This window comes from Lithobates pipiens, unplaced genomic scaffold, assembly GCF_037356315.1.
Source record: "Lithobates pipiens isolate NorthernLeopardFrog02 unplaced genomic scaffold, aLitPip1_a1.2 Scaffold_3, whole genome shotgun sequence".
Taxonomy (NCBI): Eukaryota; Metazoa; Chordata; class Amphibia; order Anura; family Ranidae; genus Lithobates; species Lithobates pipiens.
Window position 1 is genome coordinate 114,242,060 of NW_027507790.1, and position 20,783 is coordinate 114,262,842.

At 44.1% G+C, this 20,783-nt stretch overlaps 1 protein-coding gene across 12 annotated transcripts in view; it reads right to left on the reverse strand.

The window, feature by feature from the left end:
- Nucleotides 1-20,783, reverse strand: part of SNCAIP (synuclein alpha interacting protein) — a 311,501-nt gene that overhangs the window by 10,431 nt on the left and 280,287 nt on the right. For 9 of the 12 annotated variants that reach the window (XM_077462193.1, XM_077462194.1, XM_077462199.1 and 6 more), the window contains one exon: nucleotides 18,575-18,645. The exons of the other annotated variants lie outside the window; for them this stretch is intronic. In XM_077462193.1, the coding sequence (XP_077318319.1) occupies nucleotides 18,575-18,645 (71 nt within the window). Of the gene's footprint in view, nucleotides 1-18,574; nucleotides 18,646-20,783 lie in introns of those variants that run through there. 12 annotated transcript variants of the gene reach the window in all.

Below are 20,783 nucleotides of genomic sequence, written 5' to 3' on the forward strand. Positions count from 1 at the left end.
AATTCCGCTCAAGCTGTCTTGCCTACACACAGCCACACCAAATTCCGATCGTTTATAACGCGGTGACGTACAATGCCACTAGAAAAAGGAAGTTCAATAGGCAGTAGCCAATAGCTTCTGTCTCGTAGTTGAATCTGAGCATGCGTGATTTTTGGTGTGTCGGAATTGCATACACACGATCGGAATTACCAATAGAAAGTTTTTCCGTCGGGAAAATTGAAAACATGCTATCAATTTTTGGCTGGCGGGAATTCGGACAGCTAAATTCCGATGGAGCATACACACGGTCGCATTTTCCGATGAAAAGCTCACATCGGTCTTTTTCTGGCCGGAATTCCAATCGTGTGTACGCGGCATAACCCAGCAGCGTTTAGTGGTGCAGATGGTAGAGGAACAGGTAGTGATTAGCCCTAGAGTGTGTAATGGTATGAGTGCGGTAGAAGTTTATCTGGGGTAAAGACTGATGTTAAAGATGTATGTGTTCTGTAAAACACTGTACAATTGGTTAGCATTGTAAAAAAAAAAAAAAAACTTAAATAAATATTAATCCATATGCTGTATTGTTATAAGGAATGCCCAGAAAATGTACTGCAGAATTAGCAAAAAAATCTGCATTATATTACAGTTTTCGTACATGGACAATGCAGTTTTGGGGTATGCAAATTAATTTTGAAATAATGGGGTCGATGCTGAGGATCTCCAAACCCTTTGCAGCTGTCGGATGTTAGAGCCGGCAGCAAACGTGCTGACTCCGCAGTAAACATCTGTACTAATATTTTGGCCTACTTACATACTCATACAGCTGCTCTGAGCTTCACTGTCTAGATGACCTTTGCTATTCTGTTAATGATGTCAGTTTTTTTAATAAATGAAATGATAGCTAAAGATTTAAAAGATAAACTATATATATGGTTATCATTATTCTGCAATAAAAAAATATTAACTTTAATGCTTCTCTCTGATAATCATAAGGCATGCTTATAAAAATTCCTTTTCTTCAAGGATTCATAAAATGACAAGGTCTCATCATTTGTCTGTTGGCAGGACACAGAAATGCTTGGGAAGAATCAAGCATAATGTATGTCCAGATGTCCGTTTAGGTTTTTCTCATTAAGGATGATGGATTGTGCATTGAACATATACCAAGCATCAGAGGTGTAACTAGACAGAACCTTAATGGCCCCAGTGCAAGAAAACATGATGGGCCCCCCATGGACATCCTCCCAAAACTGTGCTTCCCACATGCCCCCTGGGACCTGCATCCAGCGCAATCACAGCAGCCCTTTACCATGTGCTCAGCTGATCACATGCAAACAGACTTGCCAGGTATCCACAGCCCTTTCCTCCCACGCTGTGTTTGTGTTAGGAAAGGACTGCTGTTAACTGTCAAGAATGTCAGTAAATTGTTTATACTAATAATCAGTGCCCCAATCATCAGTGCCATCTATCAGTGCTCATCAATGCCTATCAGTGCCCATCAATTCCACCTACAAGTGTTGTTACCTATCAGTGCTCATTAATGCCGTCTAACAGCGTCCATCGGTGTCACCTATCAGTACTCTTCAATGCTGCTCATCAGTGCCCATCAATACTGCCTGAGTTCCGCCTAACAGTGTTCCTTACTGCCCATCAGTGCCACCTATCAGGGGCCATCAATGCCACCTATCAGTGCAGCCTATCAGTGTACTTTAGTGCTTTCTATCAGAGCTGCCTATCAGTGCTCATCAATGCGGCCTATCTGTGCCCATTAGTGCCTCCTATCAGTGCCCATCAATGCCTCTTATCAGTGCCTACTATCGGTGCCAATAAATGCCTCCTATCAGTGCCTCCTATCAGTGCCCATAAATGCCTCCTATCAGTGCCCATCAGTGCCTTCTATCAGTGCTCATCAGTGCCTTCTATCAATGCAAATTAGTGCCACCAGTGCCGATCAGTGTCTTCAATCAGTGCCCATTAGTGCCTTCAATCAGTGCCCATTAGTGTCTTTAATCAGTGCCCATCAGAGCCTTCTATCAGTGCCCATCAGAGCCTTCTATCAGTGCCCAATAATGCCTTCTATCAGTGCTCATCAGTGAATCCTATCAGTGCCCATCAGTGAATCCTATCAGTGCCCATCAGTGCTCATCCATGAATCCTATCAGTGCCCATCAGTGCCTTCTATCAGTGCTCATCAGTTAATCTCATCAGTGCCGTCTGCCTTCTCAGGACAGCATGGCTCTGAGCGGAGAGTGTGTCTCTCATGGAACAGCAGCACAGAACCGGCATTGACAGTTTTATTTTTCTCTCTGTCCATCCTCTCTCGCACGGGATGAGAGAGGACACAGCTGATCTGCTCCCCCTTCTCCCCTCTCCTGTGTGAAGGGGCAGCAGATCAGCTGTGTCCTCTCTTTCCCATGCGAGAGAGGACAGACAGATGGGGAACTAGAACTGTCAATGCCGGAGTCTCTGTGCTGCTGTTCTATGAGAGACACTCTCCTCGCTCAGAGCCGCGTGAATAGCAACCCCGCTGGACTCCCCGACAGTGATGGAATACCAGGGCCCCATCACAAGTACGACTGTTGTGACCCTGGTAATTCCAGCCACTGCCAAGCACATTAAACTGTCAAATCCACATGTTTTCATCCTTTCCCATGTTTTCAGAAGATCTGCAGATGTTTCTGCCAGAGAGTACATTTTAGGCTGTGTTTAGAGACATCTAAGTGACAGAGAGATATGAATGGATAAATGTAAATCAATGGACGGATATATAATGGAGTAAAAAAAATATAATTGGTGTATGTTAACGACTTTTAGCTCTGCAAAGGCATAATGTTTCTAGGGGTTTTCCTATGCTGGCCACACACTGATCAAAATTCAGCCAAATTTCGATCAGTATGTGGGCTCCCATGCTCAACAGATGTCAACTGTTGACCTCTCTGGCGGTATGATTAGTTCTGGTTTTAGGTGTTGAAAGCGGTACAATTATTTTGCATGGAAATGTGGCGTTTTATATTGTAGTCCTGTAATTCTTAGGAACAACTCTCTTAAATCTGTTCAAACCAGAGTCTAGCAGACATCCCGGGTATTATACAATTTATAATATAATAAATAATAATAAAAATTATTCAATAATGTAATCAAATCCAAAAACACAGAAATTTGCTAATTTGCAGAATTGTCGCTGTCATTAGATTTAGTGTTTGATGATGAATTTCCCCACAAATCGCTATCGCTCATTTCTGCAAGTGATTATAATTTATTATCGCTGTTTTCTAGTTGGTCTAAAATCACTTTGACATAAAGGGACAGTTTTTGGTTGCTATGGGCAATCTCCAAATTCCAGGCAGAAAAAACTGTATTTATAATATAAAAGTGCATGCAGGGCACTGCACAGACCACTAGGGACAAAGGGGGTGTGTAATACAGTACTGTAATCTGTAAGATTACAGTACTGTGTGTGTTTTGTGTGTTTTTACTTTTTTGAATTTGGCGCCGATCTCCGCTCCCGTGCGCCGTAACGTCGCAGGGAACGGAGCTCGGTGGCACTTGGGCACTGTGTGAATCGAGCGGAGGACAGCGCGATCACACAGCGTGGAGGACATCGCTGCATCCAGGGGACAAGGTAAGTAACTTCTCCCTGTGTCCTCCCTGTATCCAGCGATGCGATCCCGAGACTCGGGATTACCACTAGGGAGGTTAATTGGCTTCAGTTTAAGGGACATGTTGAAAACTTTTTCATCAGTGGTTGACAGAACACAATGTCCTGCCGAGGGGGTATTCCCCCATCCATCTCATTTGTGTGGATGAAGGAACCTGTTAATTTTTTTCCTTCAGCCTGGTGGCTAAAAAAAATACAGTAGTGTGCAGACAAAAAATAACTGATAAAGGAGACGATTCATAGGTATAAGTTGGTTCAGTTTTTTAAGTGGACCTATTATTTTTCCTATGTTAAGGTCTATTTCCAGTAGAATGTAGGCTCCTCTCCTAGTCCTTAAGGGCTTGGAAGGGTCTAGGAGTATCATATAAGTGGCAGTTGCCTCCTGAGCTATTTTTTGGGAATCCAATCGAATAAATGCATAAGCATCAAGATTCTCTTGTAGCCAGGGTTCACCAATAGGAGTGAGAGAAATGGGAATAAGTGCAGTTGTAACTGTAAATTAAAATGCATTACAAGTAAATAACCTATGTTGGTTTTCTGAGAAGAAAAACGATGAAGCCTTATGAATACAGTTGATTCTTTAAATACATATAATTTTCATCTAAGACACAAAAAATATGTATCTTTAAGACTGCACACTGTAGCTTTACTGCTACAGTGCAGGCCGGCTGCACAGAATCATGTATATATATTTATGGTCGAAGCCCTATGTCCGATACGTATCTGAGCAATACAAGTCTATCATAAGATACCCTATATGAAATGGACCTGAAAGTGTGCCCTGGTCTAATGGACGGTATACCAAAATAAGGGGGCATACCCAGTGATTAGAAAGTGGTCCTGGTGACGGATCAGATGACGTCTGCGAAGGACTGGACTGTGTGTGTTGTTATGGGTGAATTCGCTGGGTCGTAGAAAGCCGTAGTAGGCTAGATAAATGGCCGCCTGTATGACCACACTGGGGAGAACACCGAAGCGGTAGCTGATAAGCATGTTGGACATGTCCCTGAAGATGGAACTGGTGATGGGGAGCCGCTTGACCTTGTGTGGTGGTTGCTGTTTCTGAATGCCGCGCAGGACGGCTCGGATAGCGTGAGATGAGAAGATGGACGGTTTGGTAGGATCCTGTAATGAGAGGTAGTGCTGTATGCCAGCTAAGTATAACCGGATGGTGTTGAAGGACAAGGCCAGTTGACTATGGCAGTACGAGGTGAAGGCTAGTATATGCCTGGCATCAGTTGGGGTGCCTACTGAGGAGGCAACCAGAAATGTATTGAACGCTTTCCAGGCTACCTGGTAGGCTTTCAAGGTGTTGTCTGCGAGTGATTGGTTGATGAGCCGAGTGGCTCCATGTAGATGCGGCTCTAGTCCAGGGTCAACTGAGACCAGTGTGGGATAGGCGCTGACACCGTATCTGCTCCGGGAACCTGCCGGAAGAAGGACAGGAAATTAAAACGGGACAGTGCGTTAGCGGCAAGGTTGTGCTTTCCAGGGATAAACGTGCAGTATACATTAAACTGATGTCGCAGAGACAGCTGCACCAGCCTGCGAAGGAAGGACATCACGGAGAGAGACTTAGACCTGCCTTTGTTGATAATTTCGGCCGTGACCTGGTTATCGGTGGTAAAAGCTGCGGTTTGTCCTGTCCAGGTATGACCCCAGAGCTGGGCGGCTGCTACAATGGGGTAGAGCTCGAAAAGGGATGAAGACTGACTAAACCCAGGGATCAAGAGTATTTGAGAAGGCCAGGGTCCGGCGAACCAATGGTGGCCAAAAATAGCCGCAAATCCTGTGGAGGCTGCGGCATCTGTTACTACCTGTGGTGAGAGAGGTGAGATGGACGGGATGAACAGGGAGATACCGTTCCAGGACAGGAACTCGTCCCACATTGCTAAGTCTGCTATAGCTGCGACATCCAGGCTAAGGACTTGATCCGGGTCTTGTGCCTGAGAAAGGCAGACCAACAGGCGCGAGATAAAGGAGCGACCTTGTGGGATAATTCGCATGGCAAAGTTCAGCATGCCTAGTAGGGCCTGTAGCTGCCTCTTTGTACATCCCCTGGTGCCGGTGAATTTGTGGAGGACTGCCCTGATGCGGGTAAGTTTGTCGTAGGGCAGGCTGGCCTGCATGGCGCTGGTGTCGAGATTGACTCCGAGGAAGGTGATAAATTGTGCGGGCCCGTCAACCTTATGTTCGGCGATGGGGACGTTGAGATTCCCAAAGACGGTCCTTAACTTACCAAGGTCCCTTGGAGGTATGCCTGGCTGTTCAATCAATAGAAAGTCATCCAGGTAATGGATAACTTGCTGACAACAGGCCTTGTGCCGAAGGATCCAAGCAAGAGACTGTGCGAACGTGTCGAACAGCCAGGGGCTGCTCTTGGAGCCAAATGTTAACTTAGTGGCGAAATAATATTGATCTCTCCATTTAATGCCGTGCCAGCACCAGAGGGATGGGTGAATAGGCAACAGTTTGAAGGCATCAGATATGTCGGCTTTGGACAGCCACGCACCTGTGCCTACTTCAAGGATGGCCTGGATCGCCATGTCCACGGAGGCATATTTTAATGAAAATTCTTCTGAAGGAATCAGGGAATTTAGGCTGGGAATGTGGGAAGAACGAGGCGCAGACAGGTCATACACCAAACGATTTTTATTTGAAAACTTGCCCTTGACAAGCCCAATAGGGCTAACTCTCCACATATTGAAGGGGGGCTGTGTGAAGGGGCCTATGACGAAGCCTCGTTCCACCTCGGTTTGCAGCAACTGATCAATGGCCTGCTCGTCGGAAGCTGCTGAGCGGAGGTTTCCGCACTCATAGGTTATGTGGGGCAGGGAGATGAGGCCGGTATGGAAGCCTGTAGTGAAGCCACCGATGAGGAAAGTGGCTAGTGAAGGAGTGGGGTGCATGGAGAGGTAGAAGCCCAGGCATAGGACGTCTATGCAGCTCAGTCATGAGCCCTTGCGAGCTTTAACCTCACACAGATTTCTGGGGTGCGCTCTGTGACATATGACACAGACGTGCAATAGGCGGCACTGGCTAAAATTACATGAGCCATAGTTGTAATTATTACAAATGGCCGCACCCCCCATGGTTCGGACCGAACGCCCAAACTTGTCCACTTGAGTTTTCGGTGTAGGGCCTGATGGGCCTTGGCCTGTGCCGGAGGTGGAGGGGAACTCTACCTGGCGGCTAGCCGTGACGTTGGCGCACCAGGGGGCGGTATGGGTGGAGGACTGGCAGATGGCACACAGAGGTGAAAGAAGGTCGGCAAAATGCCGGCAGAACAATTCGGTGTCCATCAGGCTCCAGTCCGTGGGTGATTGGAACTGTGCCAGTTTAGCGGCTACTTTGGCGGAAAAGGAACGATGGTAATCATAGAAGGCGAAGCCTCCGTATTTGTAACCTAGGTCCACCACTGTGTGGAGGTACAAGTCCAGCTCTTCCCTTCTGGCGGGGGATGCTGAACAAATGACGTCTCTAAGCATCCCAAAAGCTAGGGCAAACTCTGGGATGGAAAGTTTGCGGTTCAGCCTGGGATCCTTGGCTTTGAGGACTACGGAGACGTCTCCCCATGTGTAGGCCTTGTTCTCAGCAAGGTCGTGGACTGAGATAAGCAGGGAGGCAAGGTTGATATCCTTGCCGTCCAAGATGTCCTTCCTTATGCCGGCCGGCACCAGATGTGCTGGGTGGACAACAGGACATGTCCCTGCGTTACCTGTCGACAGTGGTAGCGGGACTGTAACTGGAACAGGGGCGGCTGTGGCTGGGTGAGCCTCTAGAAGCGTCACTCTGGTCTGGACGTCCGTGACCGTGCTGTTTAAGGACGACACCATTGAGTGCAGCTGAGAAATAGCCGCTGAGATTGACTGGAGAGAGGCCTGAGGTGGGGTACCGGGCCCGGCTGTAGCTGGAGGGGTGGAGAGGAGCCTGAAAAGCTCTGCCTTCCTAGCGGTAGCGGGGAAGGGAATGCCCTTGCGTCTCAGCTCTGCCGTCAGCCTGGGGATAGTCCAACCTCTGTAGGACTGTATGCTGTCGCTCACTGAAGGCGGGCGAGGAGACAAGGGGGCGGTAAAGTCTTCGCTGCCGACTTGGGACATGGCTCCAGGTGAATCGTGCCCTAGGAGTGATGTCCTATCTCTCTGGGGACGAAGGATGGACGACCGGAACCTATAGAGGGTGACATAAGTCAAGACTGTTTCTCTATTTTACCAAGTGAATCCACCTGTTGCTGAGTGCCAAGGCGGGAGCGAACGCGTATACATATATATATATATATATATATATATATATATATATATATATATATTGTCACGGCCTTCATATATATATCTATATGTATGCCAGCATGGTTGCTGTCGCATTTTTACGCCTTCCCCTCTCTCTCTCTCTGTTTTTTTTTTTTTTTACCTGGGAAGATCACGTCCAAGCTGGTGCAGGGTGGACCTACTGAACTTGACTGACCTGGAGAGAGAAATAACAGATGACAAACTGGTGAGGAGCCTAACAAGTAAACTGAAGAGTGACGCAAAGGGTTGGCTATTACGAGCGAGGTGCACCGGTGAGTAGACAGTTTCGTCGTAATTCCTTTCACTATCACCACCATTTGTTCATCATTTTCCCCCTTTTTTTTTTTTTTTTTTTGCTGTCCCAATCCGACGTATCATTTGCATGAAGGATGGGATGACCTGTGTTTAATGCGGGAGCGTAAATAAGTGCTGGATTTGTGACCGTACAATAAGGCAACCTGTGGAGAAAGTGAAATGTGGCCGTTCCCTCTGGGGCACACCGAACCGAATCGATGCATCACGGATGCTACTGGATTCGCGTTGGAGCGCTGTAAGTGACAGTAAAATGAAGTATGATTGCCATGACAGAGGCACGAAATGGTTGTGTCGCAAGTGCGACTGACAACAAAGCGGACTCTGGAGCATGTACTGAAATGTGGGAAATAACCTGGGGCGAACCGGAACGAATCGGTGCATGTGAAGGTGCGACTGGATTCGAACCAGAGCGCGGAGCGTGACAGTGAAATGAAATGAACAACTTCTGTCAAGACAGAGGCCTGGATCGGCCGGCCCTGAACTGAGACTGGAACCGAACCGGTCTCTGGAGCATGCACTGAAATGAGGCTGAAAAAATACCTGGGGCCGTCCGGACGAATCAATGCACAGGGATGCAACCAGATTCGAACTGAACGCACTATGTGACAATGAAATGTTTCCCATGATAGAGCTACGAATCGGAGAGGACGCAGCCTACGACCGTCAACGAGCGGGCTCTAGAGCATGTACTGAAATGAGGCCAACGCAACTGGGACACGTCGATCGAACCTGTGCGTTGAGAAATGCGACTGGCTTCGATTCGGAACGTAATAGGTGACAGTGAAATGATTCCCATGACAGAGACCCGGATCGATTAGCAACGAGCGGGCTCTGGAGCATGTACCGAAATGAGGCCGAGCAACTAGGGGCACACCGGAACGAATCGGCGCATTTAGCGGATGCGACTGGATTCGAATCGGAGCGCAGTGAGTGACAGAAATGAGTGAAATGATGAAATGACCTACGTGAGCCAGCTGTGGCAGAGGTACGAATCGTTGTGCCGTGTGATGCGACTGGCAACGATTTGTCTGTGGAACACGGGGATGAGGCAGACAACACAACAAGTTACGAAAACAGTGCAGTTTTTCTTCGAGCTATTCCTACTGAAATGAGGCCCGTGAAATGAAGGGCGCTGTGAAAATGGTGCGTTTTGAGTGATAAACGACCCAGTTTCGTAACGAATGACTCGAGATATTTCAAGTTTTAACGATACTCAAAAATAGAAATGTTTCTAGTAAAGGAAGGTCAATCGAGACCCTTACCTGCGGCAGTCGAGCCAGAGACGTTGTACAAAACACGAACGGGAACGAAAACCACGAGACTTCTAGTAGAGAGAAGTTATCCGAATGGCAACGAAACTCGAGCAGTCGGCCTAGTGACGTAGTATTGCGCACAGGAAACCGACAAAGACCACAGGCGAGTGGGCTGGTTAAATACCCCGCGGGCTCCTCCCATAAATTCAGGCCACCATACTGGCCTTCTTACATATATATACAGTGGTGTGAAAAAGTGTTTGCCCCCTTCCTCATTTCCTGTTCCTTTGCATGTTTGTCACACTTAAGTGTTTCGGAACATCAAACCAATTTAAACAATAGTCAAGGACAACACAAGTAAACACAAAATGCAATTTGTAAATGAAGGTGTTTATTATTAAAGGCGAAAAAAAATCCAAACCATCATGGCCCTGTGTGAAAAAGTGATTGCCCCCCTTGTTAAAACATACTATAACTGTGGTTGTCCACACCTGAGTTCAATTTCTATAGCCACACCCAGGCCTGATTATTGCCACACCTGTTCACAATCAAGGCATCACTTAAATAGGAGCTGCTTGACACAGTAAGGTCCACCAGAAGATCCTTAAAAGCTACACATCATGCCGAGACCCAAAGAAATTCAGGAACAATTGAGAAAGAAAGTAATTGAGATCTATCAGTCTGGAAAGGGTTATAAAGCCATTTCCAAAGCTTTGGGAATCCAGCGAACCACAGTGAGAGCCATTATCCACAAATGTCGAAGACATGGAACAGTGGTGAACCTTCCCAGGAGTGGCCTGCCGCCCAAAATTACCCCAAAAGCGCAGCGACGACTCATCCAAGAGGTCACAAAAGACCCCACAACAACGTCCAAGGAACTGCAGGCCTCACTTGCCTCAGTTAAGGTCAGCGTTCATGCCTCCACCATCAGGAAAAGACTGGGCAAAAATGGCCTGCATGGCAGAGTTCCAAGAAGAAAACCACTGCTGAGCAAAAAGAACATCAAAGCTCGTCTCAATTTCTCCACAACACATCTTGATGATCCCCAAGACTTTTGGGACAACATTCTGTGGACCGATGAGACAAAAGTGGAACTCTTTGGAAGGTGTGTGTCCAAGTATATCTGGCGTAGAAGGAACACTGCATTTTATAAAAAGAACATTATACCAACAGTAAAATATGGTGGTGGTAGTGTGATGGTCTGGGGCTGTTTTGCTGCTTCAGGACCTGGAAGACTTGCCGTGATAAAAGGAACAATGAATTCTGCTATCTACCAAGAGATCCTGAAGGAGAATGTCCGACCATCTGTTCGTGTACTCAAGCTGAAACGAACTTGGGTTCTGCAGCAGGACAATGATCCTAAACACACCAGCAAGTCCACCACCGAATGGCTGAAGAAAATCAAAATGAAGACTTTGGAGTGGCCTAGCCAAAGTCCTGACCTGAATCCTATTGAGATGTTGTGGTATGACCTTAAAAAGCCGTTCATGCTCGAAAACCCTGTAATGTAACTGAATTAGGACAATTCTGCAAAGATGAGTGGGCCAAAATTCCTCCAGGACGCTGTAAAAGCCTCATTGCACGTTATCGCAAACGCTTGGTTGCAGTTGTTGCTGCTAAGGGTGGCCCAACCAGTTATTAGGTTTAGGGGGCAATCACTTTTTCACACAGGGCCATGATGGTTTGGATTTTTTTTCACCTTTAATAATAAACACCTTCATTTACAAATTGCATTTTGTGTTTACTTGTGTTGTCCTTGACTATTGTTTAAATTGGTTTGATGTTCCGAAACACTTAAGTGTGACAAACATGCAAAGGAACAGGAAATGAGAAAGGGGGAAAACACTTTTTCACACCACTGTATTATATATATATATATAATTCTGCTTTTCTGGGCAGGGGGGGCGCGCATGCCGTGGGAGCACCGGCTGTGTTGTGATTAGTCAAAGCAGAAACCGATCAGCAGTTGTTGGCCAATAGATTACCATCAGCACTCGCTGATCAGCAAGGCAGAAAGACAGGAGAGAGCTCTGTCTAAGTAAACAATACAGAGCTATGTTGGCTGTAGGCGGTGATGTGCTGGTTTTGTTTCCATGCAAAGCAGGGAATAAACACCAGCACATCCCTTAATGAAAGCACTTCACAGTATACACATAAACACTGGTTAGGCACACATTTAACCCTTTGATCTCCCTAGATGTTTAACCCCTTCCCAGCCAGTGTCAATAGTACAGTGACAATGTATATTTTTAGCACTGATGACTTTATTAGCGCCACTGGTTCCCACAAAGTGTCAAAAGTGTCAGATTGCCTGATCTACTAATGCAGTCCCACTATAAGTCACTGATCGTCACCCTTACTGGTATTAAAAAAATCCAGTATACATCCCATAGTTTGTAGATGCTATAATGTTTGCGTAAGCCAATCTATATATGCGTATTGGGATTTTTTTACCAAAAATATGTAGCAGAATACATACTGTCCTTCAGACATGGGGAGGAGGTATTAGATTGTGGCCAGCCGGGGTAGAAAATTAAGTGAAAATAAATATGGCCTCAGGGTTGGTGGTCAGTAGAAGGAGTAGTGCCCCATCATTTGTATCAGTAGGAGGAATAGTATGCTATCATTGGTATCAGTGGAAGAAATAGTGCCCCATTGCTGGTATCAGTGGAAGTAATAGTGCCTCATATCATTGGGAGGAATAGTGTCCCAAGGGCCAGATAAAGGCCAGCAAAGGGCAACATCTGACCCCCGGGCTGCAGTTTAGAGACCCTTGCTTTATAGCAAACTGTTTAAGGTCATGTATACTGTAATTTTGGGATGTCTTCTGTTGCAGATAATACCACAGCATTTCAACAGGACTGGGGTCAGGACTCTCAGTTAGCTGTTCTAAAATAAGGAATTGCTTCTATTTGAGCCACTAAGTTCTTGATATATATTTTTTTTGGATCAGCTTCAAATGATGTGACCCAATTTCTTTTATAATTTAGAACATGGATTTCCGAACATTTGTTGGTTTACCAGCTGCAAATTTCCCAGAACCCAAAGCCAGAGTTTTTTCTTAAGCATAAAGTAACTTTTGTGTCATATATTCACAAAGCATAGTTCCTGTAGAAAATTCACACTGGGTTTACACTGTTGTTGCACATTATGCATGCACTGTGTTAAGGCGGCCCATTCATCTGGACAGGCTGCCTAACACACCGAAACACACCAAAAAAAGGAGCTTGTGCCATTTCTGGCAGCACGCTCCACTGCAATTTACACTGCACTGCAATGCTTGTCCCTAGGAAACTTTTAACACATCATGGTCAAAGCATACCATTCATTCTAAGGACACACAACTGCAACTGTCTTTGTTTGGTTACTTAGTAAACATTGTACTAATTGCCTTGTCTAGACATGGAACATCCATGGAGAATCCCGTTTCTGCTGAGGCTGTAGACATACATGGTACTTGTTTTGCGTAGGAAAAGCAGTAAATTAAAATCATCTTGTACAGGGATGTGTTTGTGGTTAGCACCCACACTGTTGTACTGTTTTTTATTTCAGCTATGCTGTGGGTTATCTGTTAGTAATAAGACTAGTGTATTAGATGTTAAAAATACCAACAAATCCAGTATGGGAATTTCTGACCACCACTGAGGAAGAAAAATATTTGTAAACTATGACTTGTGTGACTTACTGCTGTATATTGTCCATATATATATATATATATATATATATATATATATATATATATATATATATATATATATATATAATATATATATATATATAAAGCAGGGAATGACTTGCTTAGTGTTATTATTTTATAATATTATAACTATATTAATTACTTGTACTAATACATAGGTATGCACAGCCTATTGCATTAGGGTGTGCACCTCAAAGCTCAAACACAAATGTGTGTGTGCAGGTGTATTTATACTAACGGTGTCAGTAGAGCAGTGGACAGTGTCAGTAGGGCATGGATTGGTGTCAATATTGTTCATTTTTATAATTTTTTACAATCTAATTTTGTATTAGTTTTTCACACAATTTTTAGGAGCCCTATTAGGGGGCTTTGGTGAAAGATCAGCGGTTTAATCGCTTGACGTCCATGCTATAGCCGAATGAAGGCCACAGCGCGGACCTGAATTTCCGGGAGGTCATCATATAACGGCCTTCCCTGTGCAGGCTCTCTGCGGGCACCCTGCATGCCGCTCGCGGAGCGTGCTGTGATCACTGAGCCAATGAGACTTGGGTGATCTCTGATCCAAGTAAGTGGCTGGTCCCCGACCCCTTACCATGTGATCAGCTGTCAGCCAATGACAGCTGGTCACATGATGTAAACAAAAGCTTGGTAATCGTTTTTTTTACTCCTCACGCTAATAGCGGCAGGAGAAAAAAAAGCTGATCACCAACTCATCTGCAAGGGACATCGGTCCCGAAAAGGAAGAGGCAATTATGCCTCATCTGTGCCCACCAGTACCCCCTGCCAGTGCCACCTGCCATTGCCACCTGCCAGTGCCCACAGTGCCCACCAGTGCCACCTATCAATTCCCATGAGTTCCACCTATCAATGTCCACAAGTGCCACCTATCAATGCCCACCAGTAGTGCCAATCAGTGCCACCTTGCAGTGCTGCCTATCAGTGTAACCGATCAATGCCCATCACTGACACCCATCAGTGCCCATCACTGACACCTATAGGTGCCTATCAGTGCTGCTTCATCAGCGTACATCAATGAACGAGAAAAATTACCTGTTTTAAAATTTTATAACAAAAAAAAAAAATATATATATATATATATATATATATATATATATATATATATATATAAATATATATATATATATATAAATAAAAGTTTTTAAAACAAATTCTGTCTTTTTACATTTTTTTTAAAACAAAAAATAAAAACCACAAAGGTGATCAAATACCACCAAAAGAAAGCTCTATTTGTGGCAAAAAAAATAAAACTTTCATTTGGGTACAGTGTTGCATGACCACGCAATTGTCATTCAAAGTTCGACAGCACTGAAAGCTGAAAATTGGTCTGGACAGGGGGGGGGGGGGGGTTTAAGTGCCCAGTAAGTGGGGGTTAAACAGGGGGGAATCTGCACCACACAGGATGATTAGGGTGTGCCCAAGCCCAGTGCACAGACCTATGTACTAATATAATCCCTATAATCTCAAGAACAGAAACAATGGTTTTGATTTACTACAGGAGAATAGGGTGTTCACTTTGCAAAGTACATTTTTCACGTTTAGCTTAGTGAATCAGGTGAAGCTGTGTTGACTTTAATCATCCAATAATGTGTGTGCAAAAATCCTGTCTTTTTTTCCTTGCACATGATTAGGTACTTTTTCAAAGTAAACGTTCACTTAGCTTTATCTCATTTACAAATCTGTGAATATGTACTTTGTAAAGTGAACATACCCCAATTCTTTAGTAGGTCTATTTTGCCTAAGGTCTTATTCACATGGGTGTACTACAGTGTACACCCAGGTGAGGACCATGTTTGTCTACACAGGAATGCATAAGTGCTCCATACATCCCCATGCAGGTGGTCTCATTCATGTCAATTGGGATGCAGTGGCTGCATGGACACAGCTGCTGCTCCCAATTTGACAGCCCTGAGGGGGGCCTATGCACCAGCACCTGCACGGCTGTTCGATTGGGAGCAGTCGCTGTGTCTGTGCATCTGTTGCATCCCTATTGACATGAATGAGACTGCCAGCACAAGGATCCATGGAACACCTGCACATCCTCATGTGGACAAACATGGCCCTTGTAAGGGTATATGCTGTAATACACCTATGCAAACTAGGCCTTTTTCTTACTTTATTGGCCTACAGCAGTAGATGCTGTATGTTAATGCGTTTTACTTTAACCCCTTGCCGACCAGCCGCCATCATTTTACTGTGGCAGGTTGGAACGATTAGGACGGCCGGCACTCACGCAGGGGGTGCCAATACTCGTGGCCGATGGTCACAATGACCGCCGGCCATGAGTGATCGCGAGCACGAGAAGCAGAACAGGGAAGTGTGTGTGTGTGTGTGTGTGTGTGTAAGCACACAAATTCATGTTCTCTTCTGAGAGGAGTAACAGATTGTGTGTTCCTATTTGCTAGGAACCACGATCTGTCATTTCCTCTTGTCAGTCCCCTCCCCCTTCAGTTAGAAACATCTAGCAGGGAACACAGTTAACCCCTTGCTCGTCCCCTGGTGTTGCCCCCCTACAGTTAAAAAAACACACACGCACACACACTTAACCCCTACACTGCCCCCTAGTGGTTCACTGCCAGTGAAATTTTTACAGTAATCAGTGCATTTTTTATAGCACTAATCGCTGTATAAATGCCAATGGTCCCAAAAATGTGTCAAAAGTGTCCGACGTGTCAGCCATAATGTCGCAGTCCTGATAAAAATCGCAGATCGCTGCCATTACTAGTAAAAAATAATAATAATAAAAATGCTATAAATCTATCCCCTACTTTTTGCGCAAAACAATCAATATAAGCTTATTGGGATTTTATTTACTAAAAATATGTAGAAAAATACATAGCCTACACTGAGAAAAAAATTAGCTTTTTTTTTTAATGGGGATATTTATTCTAGCAAAAAGTACAAAATATTCTTTTTTTTTCAAAATTGTCACTTTTTTTTGTTTACAGACCAAAAAATAAAAACTACAGAGATGATCAAATACCACTAAAAGAAAGCTTTATTTGTGGGGAAAAAAGGACGTCAATTTTTTTGGGTGCAGCGTCGCATGAGCGTGTAATTGTCAGTTAAACTGACGCAGTGCTGAATTGCAAAAAAAAATGGCCCTGTCATTCAGCAGCCAAATCTTCCAGGGCTGAAGTGGTTAAAAACATTAAAAAAAGAAAAAAATATCTGAATATACGAGGACTCCTTAAAAAGTTTCCACAATTTTTTATGTTTAATAGAGTTGTAAAAAGTAAAACTTTTTGTAGAACCCTCATATAAAATAAACTATATATTGCCATAAACAATCCTAGAAAGCTAAGTGTATGCTCTAGAATGGCATAAACTTGCTACCTAAGCTGGGATGATTTGTGTGGTGAAATGGCTGCAGAGGTAAAAAGCCTTTGACAAGAATCCAAATTCCTTTGCTTTGAAGGCTCAGGAGTCTGGCCAGGGAAAGAGTGGGTGGGATCCTTGGTCAGCACACTGCACCGGTTCCACTCCAAATATTTTATCCTGGAGTAAGTCACAGGTGGCCTAAATTTGAGATTTGTGCTAGCAGACTGGAGAGTGTGTGTGTCGCTGCAAGGCCTGTCTGTGCCATTAATGAACAGAGCCCAGAATTGGCGGGACACCTGTATTATCCTTGTAAAGTTGTTCTGCACCTACCCCTTTGCTTGGGAACAAACCACCTTTGCTGGACAGATGAAAGTGGTTACAACCGCTCTAAAACTAGTAGCCTCGTGGCCCTTATCAGAAAGGCCTCATATCCTCTATATAAAAGATACTACACGACTCATCCTCACCTACATTAGAATCTCACCTCTATATGCGGAGGTGGGCCAAGATTTTACCTACCCCTTTATCCCTTTCTCAATGGCAGGAGATCTGGAATTCCATTTCTAAAGCCTCCAGGTGCGTGGAGCAGAGAGAGACGGCCTATAAGGTTTTGATGTTTTGGTACAGAACCCCGGAAGTGTTGCATAAATACGACCCCTCATTATCCCGGTTATGCTGGAGGTGTTTGCGAGATGTGGGTATACATCATCACATTTTTTGGGGTTGCCCATTAATTATACCTTTCTGGTCCTCGGTTCAATCCCTGCTCTAATCAGTGTTGGGGATAGATGTCCCATTGAACCCCGCACACTACTTATTGGGCCTTCCGGTCCCGGTTATATCTAAACATGCTAAAAAATTGATGGCATTTATTCTTTTAGCTGCCAAGAGAGTAATACCTACCCACTGGCTGTCTCCTGTTCCCCCTGCGCAATCCCAACTAATTTCTGCCACTGCGCAAATACGCAGGATGGAACATATGATGGCACTGGTCCAGAACTCCCTGCCCAAATTCTCTAAGGTGTGGGATATATGGGACAATTCCCCATTTAACCTAGAATCTGTATCCTGATACACTGTCATATGCCTCCTAGGGCAAATTATTGAGGTTATGCCTCAGAATTTATACTTCCTATCTCCAACGAATTCTCTCTTTTCTTTTCTTTTTTTTTCACTATGCAATTACTGTATCCAGATCCATGGTGTACCTCCCCCCCCCCCCCCCCTTATTGTTATCTACATATGCCTTAATAACGTGAAACTCACTCTAGGCTGATTTCTATGTTGCGTTTGTGATGACAATATTGATTGTTTGTACCAGATGTGTATTTTTTTAATGTCTTGCAAAAAATTTTCAATAAACATACATTTAAAAAAAAAAAAACTAGTAGCCTCAATCTAAGATGCCTAAACTTTTATATTACAAACGAATAGTATACGAAAAATAGCAGTTTTTGCCTATGCTACCATAATAAATGCTAATTCTGAGGTGTACAAAGCATCACGAGAGACAAGTCTGAAGCTAAAGTGAAGAATGCAATGAATGTAGCACCTTCCTTCCACAACCTTCGGTAAAGTACAAATTCACTACTGACACATTGTAAATGTAAACAGAATTTTATGAGCTCCCGTCCACCATAATCTATCCTGGGCTTGCACTATCCAGGTTTGAGAATTCTGGAGGTGACTTTCCCACACATGACAGGAAATGTAGTTTCCATTCACATCATCTGTTATATGACTCTTGCTGTGCAGAGACCGAGAGTCATGCCAAGATGTAGCATGCCGCAAGATGAATTTATGACAAGGTCTTCTCTTTTTATATGAGGCGAAGCAGCATAGCCAAATCTACATCGCTAGGCCTGTCAGCAAGACAGACTTAAAGATGTGCACTGCTAATTGCAATAGACAAACGTGCTTTGGCCTTGCTACTTGATTTATATTCCTGCTCACAGGATGATATCAAAGGAGCATGCAAATAAATGTGCAAAATAGCATAGAAAAGAGAAAGGAAACCGCTATAATCAAAAGCACCCCCACATACCATGCATGATTAGGAAGAAGATCTTCGAGCAATGCACTAGAGGAAAGTTTGGCACAGCAGACACAAGATTCCTAGGGAATTGTAATATAAAGATCAGTACATGCAGCATGCAGCATGCTTAAATTACAGTGCATATATAAAGAAAAACATGCTTTTTTATACTTGCTTCATTAATTAAATATGTAAAAAGACAGTGCACAGTTTCATTGCATATACTATACTTACCAACATTACTAAGCTAAAATATTCACAAAAATAGGCTTTACCCCAAATCAAACTATACCTTAAAGGGGTTGTAAACCCTCTTGTTTTTTCACCTTAATACATCCTATGCATTAAGGTGAAAAAAAATTCTCACACTGACTGAAGGTTTGGATATAGTAGGGCACATTTACTGTAAACCCCTCTCAGTTTTAATTGCTTTGGCCCTGCTGGGACATCTCCTCTTACTTCCTGTCCCGAGATCACAACAGGAAGTGATAGAAAATTTCCCAAGGTATAAGATGCCAGAGTTGGAAACCAAAGTTAAAAAATGCACGCGGTCAGGGCTGCCTAAAGCCCCATACACACTATCAGATTTACCAAAACCATGTAGTGCAAGGGCCTACCTGATTGCATACAAATTGAAACTCCTAAGGTTTGACCTCATATTATATATGGTTTTGGTAAATCTGAAGGAAAAAAAGAAACAGAAAATCTGATAGTGTGTATGGGGTTTTAGAGCTCTAAATCAAATCAATATTTGCAGTGTCCACTTTTTTTGCCTATATTGCATGAATTTTCCCAGGTACACCTATGCACATTTAAGCATATCTATGGTCAAAATGTAAATTTATATATACATTTCTACATTGTATTTCAATTATTTGTAGCCTACTCTGATTGATCTTGAGGTTTGTAAACTTACTTTACAAAGATCCACACACATTTTCTTCCTTGAATTTTGTGACACATATTTACTATGCCCGGTGAGTAGACATTGCTGTGTCAATTCACAGAGCCTGCCTTTTGAACTACAGAGGTGCTGAGGGGAGGAGTTTCAGGAGGCGGAGTCAGTACAGGGATCACTGCTTGCATTAAGCAAAGTAACATGGGATATATACCGTATTTTCCGGCGTATAAGACGACCCCCAACTTTTCCAGTTAAAATATAGTGTTTGGGATATACTCTCCGTATAAGTCTACCCCTCTGGTACTGTACTGTAGATACTGGTGCTGTACTGTAGATACTGGTGCTGTACTGTACTGTAGATACTGCTGCTGTACTGTACTGTAGATACTGCTGTACTGTAGATACTGGTGCACTGTATGTACAGGTATACCGGTAGATATTTTACTGGTACTGTATGTGGTATAACAGCCACCTTACTGGCGATTTGCTGGTTGCTTTAAACAAATGATTGTCTGGTCAGCTCTCCCTGCCTGCCCAGCTCTCCCTGTCTCCAAGACTAATGCAAAACATGCCCCTTTCACTTGTCTGGCCCACTCTTGTATCCTATTACTGTACATCTGCTTCTCAGAACTAGCACATGCGTGCCTGCTCCTCTTCGCTCCAGTCCTCAGGAGTGAAAGCTCGTCAGAGAAGAGGTATGGTAATATGATAGAAGGGCGGGCCAGATGGGTAAACGAGGCGTGTTTTGCATTGTTTTGCCGCTGTATGTCTTTTTTTTCCGGCATCCCAGACGCCTGCAGCTTGTAGCTTGCATACAGGGCTGATGCGACGGCGGCGGCAGCATTTTGGAGCTCCCTCCACGGCGATCGCAGAAGTTTCCAGTCCGCCCTATAAGACGAGCCCCGGCGTATAAGACGACCCCCGACTTTTGAGAAGATTTTAATGGGTTAAAAAGTCGTCTTATACGCCAGAAAATACGGTAGTCCTTAAAAGTAGAAAGTAAACAGCAGAGAAGCTGCAAAGCATGCAGGGAATCCAGGAAGTTGTGGAAAGGAATGGCAAGCAGATAGGCAGAACTCACAACATAAAAGGAGATTTTTTCGAAGTAACCCTATATTGTATTGTAAAAAATAACTATTATTTATATTGCTATTACAATGCTGATGTTAAAAATTAAAGTGTATGCTGTGACCGCAAAAATGATTTAAGGATTTTGCAGGCGCAGGTCACATATACACCTTTCACAATCCTGCCAACCAGTGTCTCAATATATGCATAAACACACAGCTATATTAAAAACTAGGTACAGCCAATGTA